Source organism: Maylandia zebra, linkage group LG4 (genome assembly GCF_041146795.1).
Source record: "Maylandia zebra isolate NMK-2024a linkage group LG4, Mzebra_GT3a, whole genome shotgun sequence".
NCBI lineage: Eukaryota > Metazoa > Chordata > Actinopteri > Cichliformes > Cichlidae > Maylandia > Maylandia zebra.
Window position 1 is genome coordinate 21,929,744 of NC_135170.1, and position 27,337 is coordinate 21,957,080.

At 37.6% G+C, this 27,337-nt stretch overlaps 1 protein-coding gene across 1 annotated transcript; it reads right to left on the minus strand.

Moving 5' to 3' along the window:
- Positions 1 to 3,405: 3,405 nt before the first annotated feature.
- Positions 3,406 to 25,986, minus strand: LOC112431572 (nuclear GTPase SLIP-GC-like). The gene is made up of 17 exons (XM_076882792.1): positions 25,855 to 25,986; positions 25,649 to 25,730; positions 25,212 to 25,324; positions 22,367 to 22,411; positions 22,218 to 22,247; positions 21,923 to 21,947; positions 21,721 to 21,792; positions 21,336 to 21,429; positions 20,678 to 20,894; positions 20,368 to 20,562; positions 16,827 to 17,033; positions 16,564 to 16,730; positions 9,954 to 10,023; positions 9,787 to 9,874; positions 9,513 to 9,634; positions 4,033 to 4,189; positions 3,406 to 3,410 (listed from the first exon to the last, which is right to left on the minus strand). Exons 2-17 carry the CDS (start codon positions 25,713 to 25,715, stop codon positions 3,406 to 3,408), a joined length of 1,674 nt encoding a protein of 557 aa, XP_076738907.1. The 5' UTR covers positions 25,716 to 25,730; positions 25,855 to 25,986.
- Between the last annotated feature and the right edge of the window lie 1,351 nt (positions 25,987 to 27,337).

Genomic DNA, 27,337 nt, shown 5'->3' on the forward strand with positions numbered 1-27,337 from the left:
CGTTGTTCAAAAGCTTTTGTAATTTTTTCAATTGCTTTTCTAACATCATTAAGTTGGACGCTTAATTTTCCCTCAAGGAGGTCATACAGATCATTTTGTTGTTCAACCTGAAATAAAAGAAAGATCATTACTTAAAGCAGTAAAACAAAACATTGTTCTTTACTCATTTTAGAGAATTAGGTTTTGGATAAGTTCAGTCAGATAAGTCTGTCATCATTCGTCTGCCTCTGTCTATTCTTTATATCAGTTCTATTTTCCCACACTATTGACCTCATTACTCTAGTCCAATCATTTTTTTTTGCCTTCTGCAGGCCAATCAGCTTGTGTTCTCTGTGCTTTTATCTGCTCTTCTGTCATTCTGCCTTTCAGACTTTCATTCATGCAACTCGCCTCCTGTCCATCTTCACCTCAACCTTAACTCAGAGCCCAATCCAAACTACCATCTTCACTACGCCAAGAAACTAGACTCTTGGGGTCCTGTCCTAACTCCCATCATTTCTGTGCCCTCATTGGTTGACTGGAGTCTAATTGGTAAATAAATATTTCATCAAATTCTGTTTCTCAATAAACACTATTCAGTTCTTCCAAATCATCTCTCCTTATTCAGTCACTATTCTTTTTTTAATTGAAAGTTTTGTAATTATGACAGTCACCCACATGAAGAAAACAAAAACAGCAAAAAAACAAAAAACAAACAAAAAACCCCCCAGAAAAAAAATATACCATTCTATATATTTCCTCCATTATTCCTATCCAATCTTTCTTTGTTGGGGGCTCTTTCTCCAGCCACCTCCTGGTAAGCGCTTTTTTGCTCCCAACAGGATGTTTATCAAATATTTGTCCTTTAAGGAGGCTGCTGATGGGATATCGCCCAAATACACAGTACAGAAATCCAAATTTAATTTGAGACCAGTCACCAAGTAAATTGATTCGACCACTTCACTCCAGTATGGTTGGATTATTGGGCATTTCCAAAATATATGAAAATGATCTGCCATGTTTTCCCCACAGTTTCTCCAGCAGTATTCAGTCACTATTAATAAATTATCACATAGATTTATGATGTCCAGCATCCCACATTTTCAGTGAATGTGAGGATACCTTACAATACATTAATACACATTAGTGGCTATGAACATTTTTATTTTATGACCTTTAAGAAGATTATGAATGAGGCTTTATTGCCTGATCTCACCACTTCTCTGCTTCTGGCTCCTTGAATCAAAGACAGAATCCCATGAGCTCCAGACACATAGTTTAATGTCTCTGAATGAGCGTCATTCAGATTTTTCAACATTTCCTTAAGTTTTGGTATTTCTGTAAAAAAAATTGAAAAGAAATATAAATCTGAGCAATAAATTTTCTGTCGCTGTATGTTCATTCATAAAGTGACTTAACCTACCATTGACATCTGGATTTACATTCTCCCCTTTGTGGAACTCTTTGGAGCTCACTGTGAAGACTTGGAAACAATCCTCACTGAAGTGATCCTGAGAACATTTTTGTTAGTCAGTTTTTACTTTTCAGGCAGTTTTAGAAGATATTTGTTTTAGATTTTGCTGTCAGATTAAAAATTTACCTTAATTAATTTCCACTTTTTGAATTCCTTCATCACTTCATTCTTGGCTTTGTTTCTTTTAGAAAGGAAATAAAAATTGGATGCAAAATTATTTTATTGTTACTGTAATGCAAAATTCAGATTATTCTCATTTAAGGTGTAAGCATTTATGTGCATAGTTGTGGCACCGTAATGGAAACTTCCACCGAACAGTCTAAAACTAGATGAACTTATTTCAGCCTCAGTAGTTGAAGAACACAACTCCCTTTGCAGGTGCTGATAATGCCAAGATCACCCAACAACATACCCATTGTTCAGTTAGGTTTCATAGCGAGCTGCGTGATGTGTGGTATGATCAGTTTGTAACTTCCTGCATTTTCTTGAGAATACATAAAGGAGCAAGAGCTCCACTTCTGTTTCAGGGACTGCATAACGGAGCCTTGTTGTGTGTACTCTCTCATGCATGATAATAAAGAGTGTTGATTGTAGCCAACTGTGTCTGCAGACTTTGTTAATTAAATATTCACCACAGTATTTATCTAATTAGAAACTTATTAAAACAGATATACATAAATTTTTAAATTTATAATTGTAAACATATTTTTAAGAATAATATTCATCATATATCATGATATTAGGAGTTATATCTGATAGAATGTAATATTAATAATGTCTAATAATGTTGTATTAGATAAAAAGAAGTAATTGTTGGGTCTGTGTTTCCACAAGCCCCGCTAGTTCTAGAGACTTATTCATCATGAAGAAAACAAGACAGTCAGCGATCGATCGATTTTCCTTGCAAGGGAGGCCTCGTCTGTGTCCACCACGAAAATGACCCCAAATCCAGCCTCCTCCCGCTGCCTTTTATTGAGAAACGGTTCACACAAAACACATCACAGCAAAGCAACGCCCACATGGTTCCAAGACAAGGCATTGTATGTATATGTGTGAATGTGTGAACTTCTGTATGTAAGTAAGAATGTGTGTGTGTGTGTGTGTGTGTGTGTGTGTGTGTGTGTGTGTGTGAGAGACCTCCTGCTGGGCAGGAAGCTTACATCAAAAAAAACCCTCACAAGGATGTGTCTATAATAAAAGACTACAGCCCCCCACCCAGAACCTTGAAAATCTGGGGAGGGGGACAGTGGAATTCCTTTTGTAGAGATGACAAGGATAAAAATGGCAACATTCAACAATTCACTCTAACAGTAATATTAGCATACCTCTAAAATGATACATAATAGTTCTTAAATTAATTTGTCATTTTTCTGAAAGAGTGGCCTACTACAATGGGAGAATTTAGCTTCTGTTGTAAAGGACATCCTCACTCTTAAAATAAAAAAAAAAGTGAAGTATATGGTCACCGTGTGCATTTGTGCCAAACTTTTGGCATATTTGACTTACATATCATCTGGTTTTTCATTATCTGACTTGGTGCAGATGAAATGAATTTGCTGACACTCGCCACCATTTCCCAGCAGGCTACTGGCACCTTCCAGGATCTTCCAGGCTTTTTTTTCTGAGGCTGCTCGATTCACTTCAGTCACAATCCACACAGTTGAACAACTGGCAACAAACTAAAAAGGAAATAAAAGCATATAAATTATAAATAACTGATGCTTCGAAGAAAGATAACATGACTTCAGTGAATTACCTCTTTCCACAATTGATCTCTGCTTCTGTTAGAGTCACCATTTCCAGGAAGGTCCACGAGTGTGACGTGATGAAGAAAATCATTGTCTGGCACTTTGACAGTCACACACTTCACAAGCGGTCAGTACCACCTCTTTACTTCTTCTGTCTCATTTGACTCACTTCTTGTATATTTCACCAATTCTTCAGACAACCCTTCAGCCTGCAAAAAAATAACAGTATGAATACAAGACAATTTAATGTATGTGCTCATAACAAAAAATGTAAAAACTGCATGAAAAGAAGACAGGAAATCAAACTAAGAAATAATATCGCAATGCATGCTATCAACACATTTCTTGAAAAATGTATTGATAGCAATGTTGAATATTCTTACACACTAAAAAGAAAGAAAGAAAAACTACACACAAAAAAAAAAGACATATTCCCAACATTTATCTTAGCAATAGACTGCTGCAACATCTCCTTCACCGGCGCTTTGTCTCTGTCTACACTTTCCAAATAGGGAGGTATTAGATAGCATGGACATCATCTTCCTACTGAAAAGATGCAGCTTTAATGCAGCTAACTGCTGCTTTAATGACTTCCTACTACTCTCTATATGATGTTCATAAGCCACACACTGATCTTCCTTGAATCTAATGTATGTTTTAAACTGCAAGTATTCCTATGTTCTAGAAGAAGAAGTGAATTTTATTTTGGTCTGTAGTACTGCACACTTACTGAGTCACTTTTCAAAATTTTTATTTCGGAATTTAGAAACTCTGGAATATCCACAAAATATCCTTTCTCCATGAGGCTGAGAGTGGATTTTTTTCCCCAACCTTCTCCATACAGCGCTGATAACTTTCCATTAGGGTCAAATAGATCATCATCATCATCATCATCATCATCATCATCATCATCGTTGTCATCATCGTCGTCATGGTCGTGGTTGTCTTCAAAAACCTGTCTTAGTGATCGCACCTCATCTTCCCAATCCTTCCAAAAAAACATCTTAATTTTAGTAAAGCAGTTTTTGCAGCTAGATTGTAACACATAAATTTTCTTTAAGAATCATCATATTCATATTTCATTCTACCTCTTTTGTAATGAACTCGATGTGTGCCTCATACTTTGATCCATTGGTAGCCTCCACCTTTATCATTACTGAGGTACATGCACTGACACTTCCAGAAGGCAACAGGCCCTCCTTATTTATGACGGCATTGATTAAAGCGCTCTTTCCAGCCCCAGTTTTACCAAAGACACCAACCAGGTGTCTCTTTTCTGTCTCCAAATCCTTGATTTTGTCCCTGTTGAAAGAGTTTAAATATGGATTAACTCACCCATTCTTAGGAACATTAAACTTAAAATGTGGCAAAATCAGAAAGATTTCCAAAAGGTTGATTCTGTTCATCTGGACTTGGCGTTTTCAGTGGGAGAAACGTTTCATCACTAATCCAAGTGACTTCTTCAGTTTCAGCTGACTGCAGGTTTCCTCAGCCTTATAAACTAGCCCACTGAATGAACAATGGGCTGTGAGGTCACTTCCTTAATCATTAATATGCAAATTGTCATGACCATTTATCAACAACCACTGATCAACCAATGGGATCTACTTACCTGGATGGTTGAGATTTCTTTTTGAAAATTTGTTTAAAAAAAAACTATTACAATGCTTAGACTTGATATTTATAATTTCACGTCTCTGAAGACTACATGTGTGGAAAAACATGAAATATTAATCAGTATTCAAAAGCTACTGATCACCTCTGAAGTGTGAAATGATGGATTCTGGTACAATTCACCTTAACAATGGAATGAACTGAATCACAGCTCCATGTTGAGCTCTGACAGAGTTTAAATCTTTATACCAAATTACAGCAAAATGTTCCTCCAACTGTTTCTTTTTGCAAACACTTACTTTCTAGATTTTTTTTTAATTTGCCTTCCTAACCTTTCTGAGACATAGTGACATCAAACACAAAATTACCCAATTACTTCTTAAAATGGTGCATTTTCTCAGCTTAGGAATTTGATATGTTTTTGTGTCCTGTTGTCAATAAAATATTAGAGTACGAGATTTCATGAATATTGTTTTTATTTTCATTTTACAGACTGTCCTAACTTTTTTGGAACTGGTTGGAACAATGTCCAACAAAAAAAAGGAAACCTTTATTACTCACTTTAGGAAAAGTTTGAGCTTGTCACGGCCATGTAGTCCTTCACTGACATGTCTCATTATCTCTTTGACCTCAAACAGTATTTCTTTTTCTGTCAAAGTGAAAGTAAAAACTAATTAGTAGGAAACAGGAAGCAGTGTAATGCAAAATGTGGCCCACTGATATTCAAAAACAGTAAAGAGTGTGGATTTTACAAGTTCATACTATAGCTATTATATTAAAAAAAAAATGCATATTAGTACTTTTCAAATACCTGACTGTGATCCTGCTGCACAGTATTGTCGTTTAGGAGGTGGTTGCCATTGGCTGGACTCACCCTGAAAATGATCTGAGTTTCTCTTTCCTTATTGGATAAAAAAAAAATCTTTCAAGATTGAAAATTGTGATCACGGTGTATTTTAGATGCTGCAAAAATGATAAAAATAAATACATCAGATGTAATAATATGAGAATGAGACAAATATTTCTCACCTTTTTCACTTATGGATGGCAAATCCTGAGGATAAATGTAAATATTTGACTTTCGTATTTGAAATTAAATTACTACACATGTATGCATATCTGAACTTATACAGGAAGCCATCGCAACTGTACAGAAACAGTTTGTTCTTTAGCAAACTGCGATTAAAAAAATGGAAAACTTTCATATTCTTACCTGTTAATAAACATGATTGCATGAGTCAACTTTCCAGCCTCATTCAGTGCCAGTGACACAGACCTTGAGAACAGTTGGTGACCACCCCATCAATGGCAACCACCAGCTGTCAGGGCAGGGGTAGGCAACTCCAGGCCTTGAGAGCCGGTGTCCTGCAGGTTTTAGTTGTACTTGATCCAACACAGCTAATTTAAATGACTAAATTACACCCTTAACATTTCTTTTAGTTCTCCAGAGGCCTGGTAATGAAGTAATCATTTGATTCAAATGTGGTGACCCAGGGTGATATCTAAAACCTGCAGGACACCGGCTCTCGAGGTCTGGCGCTCCCCACCCCTGTGTTAAGGTAAAATGTGTATTAGGTATCAGGTAACTACATCAGTTGTTTAGTAGTGATGTTCGATTCGTGAACGAATCGTTCAGTACTCGAGAATCACTTTACTGACTCGTGAATCATGATTCACAAGCCCAACTGACTCACTGACTCATCCCTGTTGCTGTTAGCAAACTAATTCCATTAGTAGAAATATATCTAGCTTATAATTAAAATTGTGGGGGGGGGGGAGAAACAACAGCCAGTTTCTTAACAAAAGCATTTCTGCTCTGAACTGGAAGAAAAAACCTTGAGTAGAAACCTCACATCAAGAAAATAGCTCCTTGGTTCACTGTAGCATCGCTCAGCTAACATGCTAACAGCACATTTGAGTTACTCACCCCCTCCCTTGCTGTGCTGAATCGTAGAGTAAGCGAATCACTCAGGACTCACCCCCTCCCTCCTGGCTCACCAACATTAAGGTACATTAGCGCCCCCTGGTACACAGCTCAGTGGACCCTCATGCTTCATAAGACACACTCACCCCTCGCTCTCGGTTATCAGCTGTTGAAACTCAGAGCGTGTTACCTTGGAAGAGTCGCTCCTTCACTGAAGACGAAGTCCGATAGTCTGACTGACGCAGTATAACATTCAGTCTACACTTTGTTTTTTTGAAAAGATCATAAGCAGACTTAAGGAAAAAATATATGAACTCAGTTCCACCACTATTAAAAAAATAAAAATGCTCAGACTCGCATTCTGCTGCTGCAATAATGTAAGTTAAATAATTAGAAATTCGCTATTTCACTAAATTATTTAGATAAGAAAATATATATGTGACGTGTTTGAGGAAAATACTACTAATAAAAAAACAGAAAATTCTAAAGGTGTTTGTGTTTTTTTCCACGTGTATGGGGCAAGGGGGCAGTACTACGGTGTTGTTTGCCGGCAGTGCGAGTTAATGATACGAGGAAAAATGGATAGTCGTCGAAGAAGCGATATTTGGATGCATTTTCAAATGAAAAGTGCAACACACGCACAATGCAACATTTGCAAGACAGTTTTGTCTTTTCGAGGGGGAAGTACATCAAATATGAGAAGACATCTCAGTAGCAAGCACCACACAGTTATGCTACAACAACAGCACAGTCAAAACCCAGCTACTAGCATTGGACAACCTAGCAGCTAACAGCAGGAGCAACAATCTTCAACAGCAGCATTATCAACAGCGGTCACATCACCTGTTTATTCCAGCAGCACATCAACAAGTACTCAGCAAGAAAATACAAGCACACACACAGCAGGGCAAGGACAACAATCAGCAAAAAGAAGACAGAGGCAGTCTTACATGGGAGCATTTGTGTCAAGGCCCATGATGCCACTTCAGCAGAGCAAGGTTGACCAGGCTCTGGTTAAAATGATTGCCCAAGATTTTCAGTCCTTTTCAATCGTTGATGACAGAGGATTTAGGGAATTCACCAAGGCACTTGATCCTTCATATGTTCTTCCCATTAGAAGTACAGTATCCAGACAGCTGATGCCCGATTTGTTTCAGAAGATAAGAGCTGATGTTCAGGAAAAAATCAAGACAGCAACTGCTGTGTGCTTAACAACTGACTGCTGGACCTCCAGCACATCAACAAGTTACATGTCTGTTACATGCCACTATGTGGCCGAGTTTAAGCTGCAGTCAAACTTGTTGGACTGTTTTGAATTAAAAGACAACCATACATCTGAAAACCTGGCTAGAGAGCTGGAAAGGATTGCAACTGAATGGGCCATTATGGAAAAGATAGTTGCATGTGTAAGTGATAGTGCAGCCAATGTCAAGAAGGCTGTGGGTGACATTCTGCACTGGAACCATCTAAATTGTTTTGCACACATTTTGAATTTAATTGTCAGAAAGGGAATCCAGCAGTCTCAAATTCAAGAAATTATTAGAAAGGTAAAAGCAATAACTGAATATACACGCCGCAGCACAGTGGCTTCTGCTAAACTGAGAGAGACACAGCAGCAGATGGGAGAGCCCCAACTACGACTGAAGCAAGATGTGCCAACCAGGTGGAATTCCACTTATTACATGCTGAAGCGGATTGCAGAAGTGAAGGATCCCCTCATTTCCACCCTGGCCTTGGTAAATCCACAGCTGCAAACCCTGTCACTTGAAGAGTGGGAGATGGTCAAGAAAACCTGTGAGGTCCTGCAGCCTTTTGAGGAAGTGCTAGAAGGCTAGACCGTCCCATTTCACAAGCCTCTCACTTCCGCACTTCTCGTACTTATAGTACGCACCGTACGTAGTACGCGTAGTGCACGTACTTCAAGCGTGCGGTCTCTTAATTGGGACACAGCCCCTGTCTGCCATGTGCCCTAAACAGTGAAAACCGTGACTCATCTGTGAATAGAACACCTCTCCAACGTGCCAAACGCCATCAAATGTGAGTGTTTGCCCACTCAAGTCGGTTACAACGACAAACTGCAGTCAGGGCCAGACCCAGATGAGGACGACAAGCATGCAGATAAGCTTCCCTGAGACGGTTTCTGACAGTTTGTGCAGAAATTCTTTGGTTATGCAAACTGATTGTTGCTGCAGCTGCCTGGGTGGCTGGTCTCAGGCGACCCTGGAGGTGAACATGCTGGATGTTAAGGTCCTGGGCATGTGGGGTCACACGTGGTCTGTGGTTGTGAGGCCGGTTGGATGTACTGCCAAATTCTCTTAAACGCCTTTTGAGATGGCTTATGATAGAGAAATGAACATTCATTTCATGGGCAACAGCTCTGGTAGACATTCCTGCAGTCAGCATGCCAGTTGCACACTCCCTCAAAGGTTGCGACACCTGTGGCATCGTGCTGCTTGATCAAACTGCACATTTCATGGTCGCCTTTTATTGTGGGCAGTCTAAGGCACACCTGTGCAATATTCATGCTGTCTAATCAGCCCCTTGATATGCCACACCTGTGAGGTGGGATGGATTATCTCGGCAAAGGAGAAGTGCTCACTAACACACGCAGACAGATTTGTGAACAATATTTGAGAATCATGGGTCTTTTGTGTATGTAGATAATTTTTCAGATGTTTGAGTTCAGCTCATGAAAAATTGGAGCAAAAACAAAAGTGTTGCGTTTATATTTTTGTTCAGTGTATATTTTCACACATACATAACTTGATTTTACCTCTTTTCTGCGCCTGGCTCCTTCAATCAAAGACAGAATCCCATAAGCTCCAGTCACATAGTTACATGTCTCAGAGTGACAATCATTGCAATTTTGCAAGAAGTCTTGAAGTTTGGCTATTTCTGTAAATAAAAGTAAATTGAATATTGAATTAGATACTTTGGTTTTAATCTTACAATCCATTTCTGATTTATGAGGAAAAATAAAACAACATATGCACCGAACAATATATTTTCTTTGAATCACAAAACATCTTGAGATTCTGACTGCCTACCATTGACATCTTCTTTTACACCTTTTCTTTCTAGGAACTCTTCAGCACTCACTGTGAACACTTTGAAGCAGTCCTCACTGAAGTGGTCCTGAAAAATAAAAGAAAGAGTTTTAATCTTAAAGAAGCTTTGGCTCGCCAAACAATTTTTGGAATGTTATAAAACTCACACTCAGACTCTCATTCAGTTCCCGGAATTCACTCGTCACTTCTTTCTTGGCTTCCTTGTTTTTTATATCTCTTAAATGGGCAGGAAGGGAAATAGGATCAACATATAGCTTAATCACATAGCAACATATCAAGAAAACAGCTGAGAGGTTTTGTTTTTGAGGATTTGCACATGGAGGGCAACATACCATGAAAAACTTTGAAAACCTTTACCACTTTCAACATGATCAACATTATTAAAGGACTGACCATTTCAGGCCCTGCCCTCCTGCTTTCTTTTTATGTTCTGATGGATCTTGCTTTCTATCCTGTAGATTTCTGTTTTCCTCATAATCTAACATCATACAGTGTAACAGCAGTCTGGCGAGGAAGGAGCGGCTAGCAGGTCCAGCGAGCATGTGGTGTGGAGGTTAGCCAGATAACTCGAAGCCAGTTGGTTAAATCAAACAACAGACCTTTATTCAGTGTCAGCAACATTACACCTTACGAGCCAGGTCTCCACGGCTGTACTCGTCCGTGCATACATGAATGGAGATCGGTATCGTACAACAGTACGGTTTTCTGAGAACAGAACACGAGTGGCATGTAATGGCTGCTGCTAAAAACACACAACCACTAGGAGACTCCCACAACTATTATAATAGTAGGGCAACCCCCCCTCCGCCCCAAGGGGTGCTATAACCCAATAAGGGTTGTTACAACAGCTCTGCCTCATCTGAACCTGTACCACACAGAACAACTAGACTAGTACAGCAAAAAAGTCTGCTACAACAGATAGAGGTTAGTGTGAAGTAATTCAAATTAATTTGAAGTAATGTGAATTAACAATTATTTAATCTTATTGAAGTTTAATTAATTTGTCCTTGTATTAATTGGAAAAGTTAAAGGTAAAACCCAGATTTTATGTCTCAGTATTACCTAAAGATTGAATGTGCAATTAGAAAATTAAGTATTACAGTTTTTCTTTTGCGTAATTATCAAAGCAGAAAAGTAATTTTCCCTACTGAACTCCCAACCCGTAGTTCTCAAATCAGTAACACACTTCCTCACTCACTTTTGACATTCTCATTGTTTTTTCTACACATACTTTACTACTAAAAATATTTGTCACTATGTTGATATTTCCTACTTAAATCTGACAGCTTATAAAAAGAGTTATTTTTTCTTATATTTCGTGAATCTGTGCAAAATGTAGCCCCAGTTTCCTGTTTATAGCTAACAAGAGTTGTCTCAAATGTGGTCTTCTTTTGTTTTGTTATGTTTAGCGGGAAAATCCCAGTCCATCAACAACGCCTGAAATAATGACACCAGCCCATCTGACATCAACAACAGCGTAGTGTTCAATCATCTTTCTTTCTTATTCTAATGTTCAGTTTGAACTTTGCTTTTCTCAATTTAATAAATTTTGTACCATTACCAGAAGTTCCATGACTTTATTTTTTGTGTCTTTAAAGAGTAGTGAATGGTTTTTATGCAGTCATGGGTTTTTTTTAAGCTATTTGGTCAAAGCTCACATACCTTATACTAAAAAACATGGTTCATTGATTGATTCATTATCATACAACTGTTAAATCTTAAGATAAAAAGTAATTACTGTAACAACTGTGTTGGGTTTAAAGAGCCTTTTAAAAAGTTGAAAATCCCTGCCCATGAAGTAACAACAAACACACATGTGACAGGGTGTGGCTCGAGGCTAAGATGCAGGGAAAGGGTGTAGCAGCCGATTGAGGGGGCAGGGAAGAGTGGATGTCACAGCTGGTTTGTATTAATTCCATCATGTGTCCTCTATTTGGAAGCATGCTGGGGCCCGGGCAAGAGAAGTTAAAGTGGACTGAGTAAGCTGTAAAGAGTGTGAGCACACCGAGAAGCTGAAAGGCCACACAACTGTTGCTGTACATAAAAGCACTGTGAATATGTAAGTTTTTTTTGTTTGTTTTAAAAAAAAGAAAAGCAGCTGGATAGTGCAGTGGTAAGTCTACTCACCTTTGGAGTGGGAATCGCAAGTTTGATTCCCACCTGGTATCCAGTAAGGGTCCTGGATAGACCCCCCATGCTAAAAAAAACAAGCCATAGAATGGCGTGGCTACGTCCGCAGCTTGGACACAAGCATTTCACTACATGTTGTACTCTCTATAATTGTGTATGTGATGGGAAGAACGGTGTTAATTTTTTCAGTAACGAGTAATCTAACTAATTACTATTTCTATCGGTACAACGCCGTTACCGTTACTAACAAGAAAAAGCGCTTTACTATTTTTCAACAAACAGACGGTTGAAGCTGTCTTCAGCTTACCGCACCTTATATCATTTGCACGGAAGTAGCTGTCTGCGTAAGTAATCTGGGCGCTACAGTTTTAAGCAGTTGCGCGCGCTCCCGCGGACGGCAATCACTTTCTGGCAGACAATCACTTTTTGGCACCTAGAGCTAGGGGGCAAAACAATCTCGTGAGTGCTGCTGTTTGGCTGAGGAAGAATAAAGTAGTAGTGGTAAACCAATCACATGACCACTTCAAGATGCCAAAGTAACAAGGTGCTATATCACAGTTTTTAAATTGTGTTGATAGGCCATGTAAAACCAGAGTCATGATAAACAATATATACGTGGTGTTTTTTCCTGAATACTTTCCTCATGTTTACTGTCCAAGGACAGCGCTAGCAAGCACTCTCTGCTTATGACCAAAAAATAAAACAAAACGAAAAACACCCATTTCGTGTTTGTGGAAAAATGTACAATGTCGACCAATTAAAAATGACATGGCAGCATGACATTTGGTTGTTTAGGAAGAGGGTGAGTTTTAGGAGTGACGGCGAGAGAGAGAAAGAGAAAGAAAGAGAGCTGAAAAAAAGAGAGCAAGTTTTGAGATGTGAGAGATTTGTGACGTTTAGCGTGTTTGGAGTGTGTAGTTAGTGTGTTGTCTTGTGTAGTTAGTGTGTAGTGTTGTGGATAGTTGTGTGTTAGAACAATGAGGTGACTGCTGAATGTTACAGGTGCTGCAAAAAAGGCAACAAAGGCAGATTGCAGTGTTAATGGTGTCTCCAGGTAGAAAAAAGGGGGAGTGATACATCTCCTCTTGTCAGACCTGCAGGTATCAGGCTTGTGATATTCTTCTTTATAGTGGACAGAAATTATTTTTGCAGTGGCCCAAATAATTTGTGTGGCATCTTATTTAATGTAGAACACCTGATTGTTATGTAAATAGTTTGAAATGGTTATTTAAAAAAAAAAAAGGTAAATGGCTGCAAATTTGCAGCTAACTTGTGTCATGGTCCTGGGTCGGTGACCCAGTGTTTTGAGTTTTGTGTCATTATTGAATTTTGATTTTGTCATAGTTTATCTTTTCTAGTCTTTCGGTTCCTGTGTTCCAGGGTCTGCTGTATTCCCTAGTCAAGTCTGCGTCTGTTATGTTTCCTGTTTTACTTTGGAAGTCTGTGTCCAATGTCAGTGTCTTTAGTTTCACTTCCCCTGTCCCGTCTTTAGGTTCATGTGTGTCAGCTGTGCTCCCATGTGTGACCACTTCCCTTGATCATCCCTTATGTGTATTTAGTCTCTGTGTTTCATTCAGTCTGTGTCGCGTCGTCTGTGTTCCATGCCCTATGTCATGTCAGGTTTCAAGTCTCTGTGCAGGTCATGGCTCATGATGCTTATTCTTATATTTCACAGTTCCCTCATGATCCGGCACAGTCTTGTTCATAGCCTCACTGTTATTAGTTTCTTCCCAGTTTAGGTTCCTGTTTAGTTGTTGTCCCTGTTCAGTTCTCGTTTAGTTTAGTTCATGTACTCCAGCCTCAAATAAAGGCTCTCCTTGTTTAAACATGCACCATGGTGTGGTCTTTCTTTGCTTGTGACTTCTTGATGTTGGTAAATACAATAATTGAAAAATACCACGTTACATATAATATATACATATAATAATGTACAACACATTATGGAGTATGCTTCTGCTGTGAGGTCTTGCCTCCATGCACGTATGCATTTAATCGCTAGACGGGTGTATTTATAAATAATATTATATTAGGGAAATTTTCCCAGACATATTTTTGACCTGGGGGTAGAATTGATTGAGAAATGGAAACGGAAAATGCTTATGAACTTGCAAATTAAAAACATGATGCATTTAAGGTAACCCTTTTCCATTTTTATTTAAAAAGAGAATTTGTTCTAGTGTGCGATGGCCGAACCTGTTCCTTTTCGTGGAGATAATTTCTCCTGCCTTAAGGAAAATCCCTTCACATGGCCCAGAAGAGGCTGGAGTGCAGAGAAACTGGTAGAGATGCAGTTATACAGTCTACCTGGGCCCCACAAACTATCAGCTAAAGAGAATGAATAAATTCAATTGCTGCACATTTGGCAGACTAACATTTTCAGATTAATTAAACAATAAAATATATATTTTTACAACATTACATGTAAAGAATCAAGTGGAAGTTTTTCTAAAGTTATTTAATGATATTTATATTATGGAAGCAGATGTTTGACATTTTACCTTTTTCCCATTTTCAGATATAATAAACACGCACAAAACAAAAGCAAACAGCCAGAACACAAAGCTGGAAAACCCACCCGATTGACAAAAATCAACTCAAAATTCTCCCACACAAGAGAACCTCCTCTATTCCTCGCTGGCTCCAAATCTCTCAGTAGAATGATCAGTGGTTCGCTATCTGTCACCAGTGTTGGGGAGTAACGGAATACATGTACCGCCGTTACGTATTTAAAATACAAAATATGAGTAACTGTATTCCGTTACAGTTACCGTTTAAAAAGGTGGTATTCAGAATACAGTTACTTTGTTGAAATAAATGGATTACACTGCGGTACTTTCCTGTTTCATTTTGTCGCGGGTCAGGACTGTTTGGGTTTTGTTTGACAGCTACGTTCTGTTGTTCCAGGCGGCAGCGTTACGGTTGCCATGGTTACAGGGCGACGCTCTCTCTCTCTCTGCGACTGTGTGTTTCCTGGGTGAGAGAGCGCCTTTTCGTTGTTGTTGTTGTTGTGCTAAGCTAACAGGCAGAATGCTACAAGCATAGCTCTAAAGAATGTAGCATCATGGGCAGTGTAGTCCGTGCTGCAGGGAGAATGGACTGCCATACACGTTATGGGTCTGTGAGCGCGAGGAGGGAGAAAAAGGGGAGTGGAAAGGTACGAGTTGTCATCGAGGAAAAACGGGAGCTGGAAGCATGTAAATATAATAATAACCACTGCAGCCAAGAAGAGTGCCTGACGAGCCCAGTTGTAAGTAAGCTATTAAGACTTGACTGTACACCGTGTTCGTGTTTTCCTCCGAAAATAATAAGTTCCGTTGGAGCAGTCTTTCAACGCCTCTCTCTGTCTCTCGCAAGAAAAGTTGACCCACACAACAAAGTAAAGCTATTTTTTGGCTACGAGCCGACAGGGACCCCGCCGTATTAGTCAGAGGTCCCTTTACTACAGTTCGGAGTCGCGGACCTTCAGTAATAGTAATAAATCACACAGCAATAGTACATTCACGTTGTTGTAAAAAAAGCATGATAATATATTAAGTAATCCAAAGTATTCAGAATACGTTACTGTCATTGAGTAACGTAACGGAATACGTTACAGAATACATTTTGGGGCATGTATTCTGTATTCTGTAATGGAATACATTTTAAAAGTAACCTTCCCAACACTGTCTGTCACCATCAAAACACTCCACAAATCCCGCGAATGATTCACCTGCTTATAAACCATTGAATCAGACACCGAAGCAGTAAGGTTCTAAATGAAGCTTCGGACGTCACTGATCACGTGACTCTGGCCAAACGAATCAAGCTTCGACACAGTGCTTCTGAAGCAGTGTGTTGATTTTTTTGACACACGCACCGGAGCTTCAGCTTCAAGCGGGCCATCACTACTCCACACGGTCAGCCACTGCGAACCGTTACAATTTGTGCATGGGATTTTAAGATTTACAATTTATATTTGTATTTAAGTTATGAAATATGATTCATTTAACATGTTTGTGGTTGTTACAGCATAAAATATGACTTTTTCTACTCAGATTTTATGTTTGGTTTTTTTTGTCTGATTTTTAGATCAGTTGTATTAATAGAGTATGTCAAAATGCAAACATAACTGTAAATTCAGATATGTGAGGCTGTACTGAAAAGAATGACACCAAACAAGGCAAAGTAAATAGTTTTTAATGGTGATATGTAAAGGTCAAATTAAAAGTAGTCGAAAATGGTCAATTATACCCGGGACCCCAGAAGGTTAAAAAAATTTTTTAAAGTAATGCAATAGTTACTTTTCCCAGTAATTAATTACTTTTAGAAACTCAGTTACTAATTTGGTTACTTTTTGAAAAATAACTAGTAACTATAATTAATTACTTTTTCAAAGTAACTTGCCCAACACTGGTGACAAATAAAGGCTGTTTGTTTTTTTTTGTTTTTTTTAAATACACCATTATTCGCTGTGAGTTGGGTACTGACTTCACAAAGAATTTTACCAGTACTGTGTTAGTGTTGAGAATATTATATGTTTTTAGTAAATATCTGAATGCAACTATTAAATATTTCTCCAACAAGATTGATCAGTATGTGATTTTAAATTTTTTTAAATTATGCACTTTGACATCTTAATTCACTTACCGATTGTCTGAAGGATCAGACTTGGTGCAGATAAAGTGAATTTGCTCACACTGACCACCATTTCCAATGAGGCCATGTGCACTTTTTAGAATCTCCCAGGCCTCATTCTCTGATGCTGCCCGAGTAATTTCAGCCACAATCCACACAGTAGAACAATCTCCAACAATCTGAAATAAATTATAGCTCGTCAATTATAAATAATTAATACAAAAGATGTTAAAACAACACCAGAAAAACAACAAGAAGTTGATGTGAAAAATTACTTGTCTCCACATTTCGTTCCTGCTCTTGTTGCGATCGCCATTTCCAGGAAGGTCCACAAGTGTGACATGCTGGAGAAACTTATTGTTTGGCACCCTGACAGTCACACACTTTACTAGTGGCCAAAACCACTGCTGTGCTTTATATCCATCTTCCTCCTTTGGAACACACTTTGTATATTTAAAAAGTTCTTCAGATAGCTTTTCAGCCTGCAATAAACAAGATAAATAAGATTAATACATTTACAATTAAATCAGTAAATTTAAAAAAAGAAACCCAAATTGTAGACTAAATTTTTATCTTGGGAAACATTTTAGATTTTTTTTAATGTTTAGATTTAAGGATGATCAAACTTAGGCACATATATGCACACAGCATCACAGACGCATTTGTTAATGCAGCTTCCCTAGTGTTTTATGTTTACAGCTAACAGACGCCCTGTTTGCAGACCTATAGTCTTGTGATATCCAATGGAAATTGTTAACTTATTTGCACGAGCAGTTGAAACTGTTCCTGTTATACCCTTAAACTTTTACATTCATACATTTCTATCATCATACAGGCCTGAGAATTACAGTAAAGTGACAGAGCGTTGTGGTAATGGCTCCTAGACTCTGGAGCTCTCACCCACTGAGACGTGTGATTTGCGTTAAAAAGCAGCTAAAAACTCAACTTTTAAATTTTGGTTTTGTGTAGCTTTCTCTCTTTATGCTGCCAGCACTTTGGTTCTGAACTACATTGTAATATTTATTTCAAAAGTTGTAAAACGGCTTACTTTTTACTTAACATTACAAAAAGTTATTACTTATGAAAAATTGACATTCTTCTGGAGAAAAAGTATAGGATTGACATCAGTAGCTAGTATTGACCCCTTTAATCCTAAACTAGAGATGGTACGATACCACTTTTTTATGACCGATACCGATATCATAAATTTGGATATCTGCCGATACCGATATGAATCCGATATAGTGTTTTTTAATCAATAAAAATGTTTTTTAATATCTTGTTGCATTTTGTATAAGTTCATACTCAAGTTTAAATAAACAACAACACTAAAGCTATTCTGTTATACCTGTATGTAAAAAATACACTGCACCCAAAATATTTCATAGTTCAGCAATAGTGATCAATCTAATAAACTTAAACCTACACCATCCTTCCTATTCTGGTATTTTAAAGAGTACTTAGCAGAAAAATTAAGCAACCTAACTAATAGGGTTGCAAACTCCCAGCAAAAAAAATAGGGAACCACCCTCCACCTCATGATGCTTAATCGAAGTAATCAACTTTAATTTGATGCAGTGTGAAAAAAAATGCACAGAATTAAATTATTTTTCAAGAATAATTAAATAGATTCAACATCTTTCTTCAACAAAAATGCAGACTGCACAGATGGTATCTTCCCAAAGGAAAAAGTAGTATAGCTTACTTGGTATATTAGACTTCACAGTTACTATATACAGTAATGGACTTCTATACATTTTTCATCAGATTAAAACTTTGGGTGTAAGATTCAGATAATTATTTATTAAAAGCTAGACATTTTAAATGAGAATAAGAAAGAAAAGTATGTCTTTGTGCCCCCTTTTCCCTGTTCATGCCCTATCGGCCCCCCCTGGCTAAACTTTGCTAGATCCGCCCCTGCACAGTTACCAGCGGTCAGCTACGTAGAAAAGGATCCTGGTGTAGAAAGTAATATTAAATAAATTCTAACAACAGCTTATCAAGGTTAAACGTGCTGCTGTTGTTCAGCCGCTGGTTTCCTTTTTCTGGCGCGAAGTGAGCCAAAAACAAAGAAGAGAAACGTGAGTTGCGACAGAAAAGCCGATCAGCTGATCATTGATCAGTTTCATGATTGAAGTAGCAACAGGAGAGGGAGGAAGAGAGAAGAGGCAGTCGCTCCATATATCGGTTGTTAAGCTTAACGTGGGAATGCTTTACAAACATTCAGAGATGAACTTACACACTTGCTTTACTTCTCTCGGGGATAACTTCCTTGGAGATGAAATGCTGGTTTGGTAGCGAGGCTACAATACACAAAGCTGCTCTATCATGTGACGCACACTGCTCCAACGTGCAACAATTATGAGGCAAGTTATGCCGTGTCGCAAGTTTTGTGAGGTGCTTTTTTGATATTTAATGGATCTCGGATTACATTTTTTATTTCTCTCCGATATCCGATCCAGTAATTTACGTCAGTATGGGACCGATACGTAATATCAGATCGGTCCATCTCTACCCTAAACCCAGCAACTTATGTCTTTTAAAATTATCCACCAATCTCTGACATTAACCTATTGAGAGATTTAACTACTCTGTTGTGCAAATATCTTTACAGCCATAAAATGCTTGATTATTTTCTCAGTTACTGTTACAGTTACTGTGTGATTCAAATTTCAGTAGGATTCAATATTCACTAATAATAATAATAATAATAATGGATTGCATTTATATATCGCTTTTCGAGACCGTCAAAGCACTTTACAATCCCACTATTCATTCACTCTCACATTCACACACTGGTGGAGGCAGCTACAGTTGTAGCCACAGCTTCTTCGGGGCAGACTGACAGAAGCAAGGCTGCCATATCGCAAACTAAATGCTGTGGCCCCAGAAACGGAAACACTAGGAAACGTGGAACACGGAACCAGGAACGATTGAATAGGGACATACGGAGAAATTTAAACCACATGGGACAAGGCGACAGTGGGCAGAGGAAAACACAGGGCTTAAATACACAAGGGAGTAACAAGGGATTGAGACACAACAGGAGAGCACAGCTGGGAGTATTCAAACATGACGAGACAAAGGGGAAGCATAACTCAAAACACTGAACACAGGACATGAGGCTATCAAAGTAAAACAGGAAACACAAGACAGGCATGGAGAAGCAGACTTGACAAGGAGGTATGGCTGACAGGGAAGACAAAGCAAACATAGAGCACAGAAACAAGAGTAACAAAACATGGAAAACAGGGAAAGAAAGGTAACAGAAACCTAAAGACTAAAACTAAGAATATATTTTAATGTGTCTGGGAAAGCTGACCAACACAGCTAATCTCCATCAACTAATCATGCATCTGGGGTGCCTTCAGCACACGGGGTAGAACCGGTTGTCCAATAATCATAAGGTTGGTGGCTAGATCCCTCTAACTTGGGGCAACATACGCCAAGTTAGAGCTATATACGAATCAATCTCTCCTATTTAAGTAGGATGCTGGGACCTGACAAGGGAGCTCAGCTGCAGGAGGCAGCTGGAAAATGTAAATAAACATCCACGTGCCTTGGGTCCTTTTTCCACATCTAGTTTTCAAACCAGTCAAAAGCAGCACTGAAGTTTGATAAGGCAAGAACAGATTTGTTTTAATATTTTGGTCTGCACATTCTACTTTCCTTTTATATTGTTTTTTTCTTATTTTTTTAATAACAGAATAGGCTGTCTATAAATTATATCATATTATATCAATGCAAGCAAATTCCACTCATTGAAACAACAAACATGGAAAAAAAATGAAGTAATAGAATAGTATTTGAACTTACTGTGTCACAATGCAAAAATTTCCTCTTGGGCTCTAAAAATTCTGGAATATTTTTGAAATACTTTTTTTCCAAGAGGTTTTCAGGGGATTTGTCTTTCCATTCTTCTCCATACAGGGCTGACAGCTTTTTAACCATGTCCCGATAATCATCACCTTTCTTAAGATTCTTCAGTGACCATAATTCATCATGCCACTCCTAAAAGACAAAAATCATTGCATTTTAGTTTTATAAATGATAATGTAAAGCAAATACCTGCTGTATTTTTGTAAACGCATATACTGTAGCTTTAAATAAAATATTTAATTCTCACCTCCTTCGTAATGAACTCAATTTCTGCCTCATACTTTGGGCTGCAAGTGTTAGCCTCCACCTTTATCATGACTGTGGTGCATGCACTGATTATTCCAGTGGCCAAAAGATTCTTCTCATTAATGATGGCATTGATTAAAGAGCTCTTTCCAGCCCCAGTTCTTCCAAAGACACCAACAAGCTCTCTCTTGTCGGTTTCCAAATCATTAATTTTGTTCCTGTTGTACAAGTGGGTTAATTTATTCAACCATGAAATGTGTTGCAAAATGAGGAAGACACCTTTCTGTGCCCAGATTGTTAAATAATAATTTAAAAGTCATTATATTATTATATTATTATTATATTATACTTTTAAACGAACAGTAAGATGAGCTATGCACATATGTAATGTACATATGTACAGTATGTAAATGCTCACTGGAATTAGTTGGCTTGGTGGTTCATTCTTCTTGTGTGTTTAAAGTTTTACGATCCAATATTTAACCTATTAATACTACAACAGTTTGGAATGAATGCTTTTGTTCTAATTATCTTTGTGTATATATATATATATATATATAAAATCTGTATATGATTTTCTTTCACCGTGATTGTTACTAAACTAAAATGTTTTTTACCCAGATGTTTATGTAACAGAATAAGGGAACATTGATACTCACTTTAGGAAAGTACTTAGCTTGTCTTGGCCATGGAGACTGTCACTGACATCTTTCATGATGCCTTTCACCTCAGATAATATTCTTGTTTCTGTCACTGTGAGAGTAAAGAAGTGTTTAGCAGGCACCAGTTTAATGCACAATGTTATACACTGATAATGAAAAACTGGACTATATCACTTATTAAAGGAGCAGTGCATGGCAGTAGGTTGATTACTTCATTTAAATATTATTTTATTGTATGCCAGACACCAGCAAACCAATAAGAAAGTATTTTCTGTTTCTCTGGTAAAGTCAGACACATGCAATACAACAAAAGATTCACTGCATAGAAGTTTTACCATACAGTGCAGTGAAACTGTCATTCTTTGGAAACAAATGTAAAAACCTGAGTCACGTTGTCTTTTAGTTGGTGATTGCCATTTGTTGGATTGCCCCTGAAGATCTGATTTTCTTTTTCCTTATTAGATTAGAAAACACAAAAGGTTAGGTTTGTTGTCTCTGTCAGTGGAGGTATTTGGTCAAAATCAAAGTGTTTCTGTCTTAAAAGATGAATATTATAAGTAATTCATATGTGACATGTGTCTCACCTTTTGAACTTGTGGATGGTGGAACCTGGAAATTAAAATGGACATTTAGTTTTTTTTTTTTTAATGCAAAGAAATGAAAGCTCTTCACACAGGTATCATTTAACTGCATTTTTAAGAACATATGTCTGAACACATACTTCCGCAATCCACGCAGTGAAATGCAAATTTACTTTCTGTCTCATCTGGGATTAGAAATATTAACCCTTAAAAGCTAAATACAGAAAATGGACAATGTACATCAGCTGTATATGCATGAAGAATAAAGGCGTGTCTTGAAATTTAACATAATTCTGACCTGAACCAATTTTGTTGTTTCTTCATTCTCCTGTTTACAATAAAGATTAAACACACAGGTGCAAGATCATGTAAAATTTTGAGCAAACAGTGAAAGTATGACTCCTGGTAAAAAATCATAGCCAATCAGAATTAAACTTCTTAACTTACCTGAGTGGAAAAATCAGGTGTTTCTTGCCTTATGCTTTGTTTACTCTAGCAAAAAGAAAATCCATAACTGTAAATGAGTGATACAATTCTAGAAAATGCTATTGTTGTCACAAAGATATAATCTCAAAAAGCTGATCGCAATTATTTATGAGGGCTAGAAGGATCACGTGAAATGAAGCATTTTGTGCTTTAATTAAATGTGCAGTTTATTATGGTTAGTAAATGTATTTGCAAATCCTTTTTTAAATTCTTTTATTTATTTAAACATTGCTAAACTCAAGTTTATAGAAAATTAAAAGGGTAATTGTAAATCCACACTTAACTGACTTATTAATTAATTAACAAATACTTAAAACTACAAGTGGATTTCACAAAATACAATTGAACTGTCAATGAAATTAAACCCTTTTTGAATTGAACCTTTTTTTGCCTCTAAAGAACACCTACCTGCCTTTGGTCTTCATGGTAATTATAAAATGTTCTCTAATATTCATTGATTCATATGATCTGTTTCACAATGTCTATAGGTTTTACAGTTAAGCACCAAAAGTCACTACATGATTGAAGTACAAACTTCATGTCTCTGTAATAAATATTATACATTTATGCACACCTCACGTTTTTATTGAGCAAAAACAAACAGTTCATCTTATTTTTTTATTTTAGTAGACAACGCCGACACTTTATAATAGACAGCCAGTTAGCTGTTTAAATTTTTTTTATGTGAATTTTAATTCAGAAATGAGTATGGCATTCTGAAATTGATGCATCCTCAGGTTTTATTGCTGTTAGAGTAGCAGGAAGTGGCATTTTAAAAAAAGTTGGAGGTTTTTTTAACAACATTTGCGCCTAAAAAAAAGTTAATTTTGTGTAATAGAAATAGCAATCATTTTTTTACAGTTTAAAGTTATCTGCCATTGCTGGTTTGTGACTTTCGTATGAAATGCATTGTGGGACAATTGGCTGCACCAAGAAGTGTGGGTGCTTGTACCAAGGCTATTTGTTCTTGGGATTCACATCTTGGGATTTTTAGCTGCTGTAAGAAAGCAACTAAAAACTGTAAGAATCAGCACTGAGCCCTCTTAGAGCAACCTACAACCTTTAAAACATGTTCAAAATGCTGTCTGTAAAAACATCGGTAGAGATGTTACCACATTGATTTTTAAAACTCTGAGTTAAAAGAATTGAGACAAAAAATCTTTTAAATAGATCATCAATTTTAGATATGAAGTCTTTATTTTTTCCAGACTTCTATCTGAGTTGGCCTGACAACATGCAGACGAATAAAGGTCATGTGTTAAGCTTATAACAGTTTCTTTAATACTGGTTTTAGCATCTTTGCATTCAACGTCTTGTATCAGTAAGAACGTAATCACTTCACTTTTTTCTTTTCTTGTCTAAGCTGCTAAAATAAGAAGTGTTTCCCCCTCTTTAATCCACCTTGCTCTGGATCAGGTCGAGACTGGAACAAAAATTCAGCCCTGACATTTTTGGTCCAGGTGGTCTACAATGATCAATCAATTGCCCACCAACACAAATGGTGGGCAACTGAGTTAAACCTGTGCATATATTTGTACAGTTTGTAAAATCAATGCTAAAGCTGAATAGTGCAAGCAAAAAGGGAAACAGTTATCTTTCTTACCACTGTCATTACACTTTCCTCCATGGTTTCCTCACTCTGTTGTTGGGACTGCTATCTTTCCTCATGTATTTCTCCACAGTTAGTGCTACCAGTAGTAGCCCGACTAGTGATGACTAACTAACCTGTGACTGTGAATTGTTGCTCTTGGTGGTGCAGCTGCAGCTTAATGTGACAAATTTTGCAACATCTATTTCAAGTTTATTTTTTATTTTCCTCTCTTAGCTTTTCACCTCCACCTGTTGTTTCTCAATTTCTATCAACCACTTCTTCCACACTAAACTCTGTCTTACAAGTGCATGAACACACAGGCATGGTAAAGGAGGGGCTGGTTGTGTTTAGAGATTTGACTGGGAAATTCAGTCATAGTAATGGAAATGAATCATCATGGGCTGATATCATGCTTGTAAGGCTGGTGTGCAGCAGCCCCTCAAGCCGGTCTGTAGCCTTTATGATTATATTGACACAGAAAAAACAAATGTCAAATTGTGGCGGACCACCAGGTGGCTCCACTCACACCCAAGTTGAAGGGAAGTGCTGGGGTGGAGATTTTGGCGCTTACTATATGTGAAGTTCTGAGAGTCAGTTAATAAAGTTGGAGTGAGACACTGAGACCTCTCCTGTCGTTACTACATACCTCCACATTGGTGACCCCTGTAGCGAACATGCTAAGGCTCGACGACGAAGCCAGCTCCGGCCTGGAAGCATCGGCTGCCGCCGGACTTTCACCTCCGCCGGTGGCGCTTAAATTGCCGGATTTTTGCAGTGTTCATGGCATCTAACAAAAGCACTTCTTACTTTCTTTGCATACATATAATCTAATTTGGATTGTAAACTGTCTTTATCTTGATAATTTAATACGATTTTATCACCGAATTTCACACGAATCACAGATCACATAATTTCTTGTAACAATAAAGCTTTCTTTGTTTTTTTACTTTAAACATTTTTTTAGTTAGCAATATTTAAAATAGACTTTTTTTAATTTCAGAAATTCCCATTTATTATAGTTGGTACCCAAAGACATAAAGAATAAAAAATAATTTGGAAATAAATTGACCAATGTTTATTTTGTTGCACAATTTATTATTAAACCACAAAACGCTTTATGTTGATGCATGTGACTCTTCTGCTCCTCCATATTTATATGAGATTTTTAAGACCAAATGTAAAATTACATAAGCAGACTTTTTTTTTTTTAATTACCTTTAAGTCCTCAAGTCTCTTTCTGAATCTTGACCTTAGACCAACTTCAGGGATTAACTCAGTTATGTCTTCATTGGTAAGACAGAAAAGGCTTTCCTCTGTAACTTTGTTAGCTGTAATTAAATATTAAATCTCAGTTATAGAGATGCACACAATTTCAAATTTCATTAGAAATCCACTTCATGAAATAAAGTGAAATAGGCATGGTTATTTCTTTTAAATGCCACTGAGCCTTTTTTGTAATACATTTTCTGTGATGACAGTGTAGAAGTGGCTATAGAAAAGCACTTCTCTTCCAGATGTGTAAAAGACTCAACAGCTCTCTTTAAACACAGCGTAAAATAGAAAATATTAGTGTTGTACAGCACAACCATATCAAGAGATTTTTAGTTTGAGATATTTAAATCTTTGTTTATGAAGAATTAATTATAATTTACCTTCAAATCGTTCCTCCAACTCTCTTAGCCCCCATTCAAGCAGTTTGCTTCTTATGAAATCGGCCATGATCAAGAAATGAAACTGAAAAACGTAATATTTAACCAGACAGTACTGCTTTACAGATTAGACCTTCGTGATCACCTTCTGCCTCAATGCATATATAATCAGAGAGGCTAACATTAAATTTAAAGTTCAAACTGCTCACCTTTTGTTGAAAGTAATGCAGGAAAAGGCTGGTGAGGGAGATGCGAAGTAAGCAGTGAGACACAAACAGGTGGGAAAAAAAGAAGTCAAATTGCAAAAAAACCCAACACCACAAAAACACTGAATCCAAGGACAGATACGGTTAAAAACAAACTGGAACTGAGTGGCGAACTGAGAGAGAAAGGCAGGAAGAGCTGGTTTTGTGCAGGGCAGATGGGAGTGGCTGAGAGAGGGGGTAACAACCTGCCCCGCAGCAAGTGTAACAAAAGTACTTGTGTTGTTCCCTTATTAACTAAAGGTCATCACAACAGACAGCTCCACATGTTAGGAATTTGTGCTGTGAACCAGGATAAAAACAGGAATCACTTGTTTCTTAGGAAAACTGAAAAAACATTACATTGTGGAGCCATTAACATTAGGCCAAGGTTAAGCTGGACTGGCCATCGGGCATACCGGGCATTTGCCCAGTGGACTGATGGTATTTTTTTGTTTTTATGAGCCAATGTTTTTTTGTTTTGTTTTTCGGTAACGGTATAAACAACGAAAGGTGGTGGATTGGCCAATTTGTCATGATAGACTCTGGGCTGGACCAGTTACAGCCGAGGTGGTTGGCTGCACCCTCCCCATTGCTTGGGCAAGAGCTCTGAAAGCAATCTTATCACAGACAAACAAAGAAAATGGTATTGAGGTGAAAAGAAACACAACTTGTCCAGTAGTTTAACTAGAATAAAAAAAAAGAAAGACACAAAGCTGGAGTTATTCTGCATCTTTACGCTGTCAGCTGCCTCTTCTTCTTCTCTCATTCTCTCACCCTCCCTCTCCTGTTGATACTTCTTGAAACATGAAGTATCTCTCATGAAACTGTTCAATGATCAGATGATTGACTTTTCTCTCTTGTTTGTTTATCTTCTTTGTTTATCACTTTGCCGCAGAAAGAGGAAACCAGCGGATGTCGCGCTAAACAACAGCAGCACGTTTAACCTTGATAAGCTGTTGTTAGAATTTATTTAATATTACTTTCTAGTATCAGCTGATATTTGCTGGAGCCACAGCTGTAAAAGCTACAGGAGCACGTTCCGTGAGAGACTGAGATTACCAAAAAGCACCACTGAACAACACAGGAAATCCTTCCTGCCCATGGCCATCTCCCTGTACAACTCCTCCATCTAATACACTATATACACTGTAAACACTGCAATAGTTACAGCCTTTTTTGCACACGCTCTTTTCTACTCAGTAATGTTGCTGTCAACATTCACTATAATCACCTCTGTCAATCCTTGAGATTTATTCAGTGATTTGTATATATTGTGCTATTTCTTAAAATCTGTAAATCTGTAACATATTGTATTGTTAAATAGTGTTGTTTGTTGTTTCTGTTACTGTATTGGAGCAACTGTAACCTACATAATATACTTAGGGATTAATAAAGTATTCTGATTTTGATTAGCGAGATAGCAAAAGAGAACGAGAACAGCACCATA

Coding starts and splice junctions, on each gene's coding strand:
- LOC112431572 (XM_076882792.1), bottom strand. CDS start 25,715: ATGGCCGATTTCATAAGAAGCAAACTGCTTGAATGGGGGCTAAGAGAG. Junction 21,948..22,217: donor AAACAACAAAATTGGTTCAG/GTCAGAATTATG, acceptor TTTAATTTCCAG/GTTCCACCATCCACAAGTTC. Junction 20,895..21,335: donor AAGCTAAGTACTTTCCTAAA/GTGAGTATCAAT, acceptor CTTGTACAACAG/GAACAAAATTAATGATTTGG.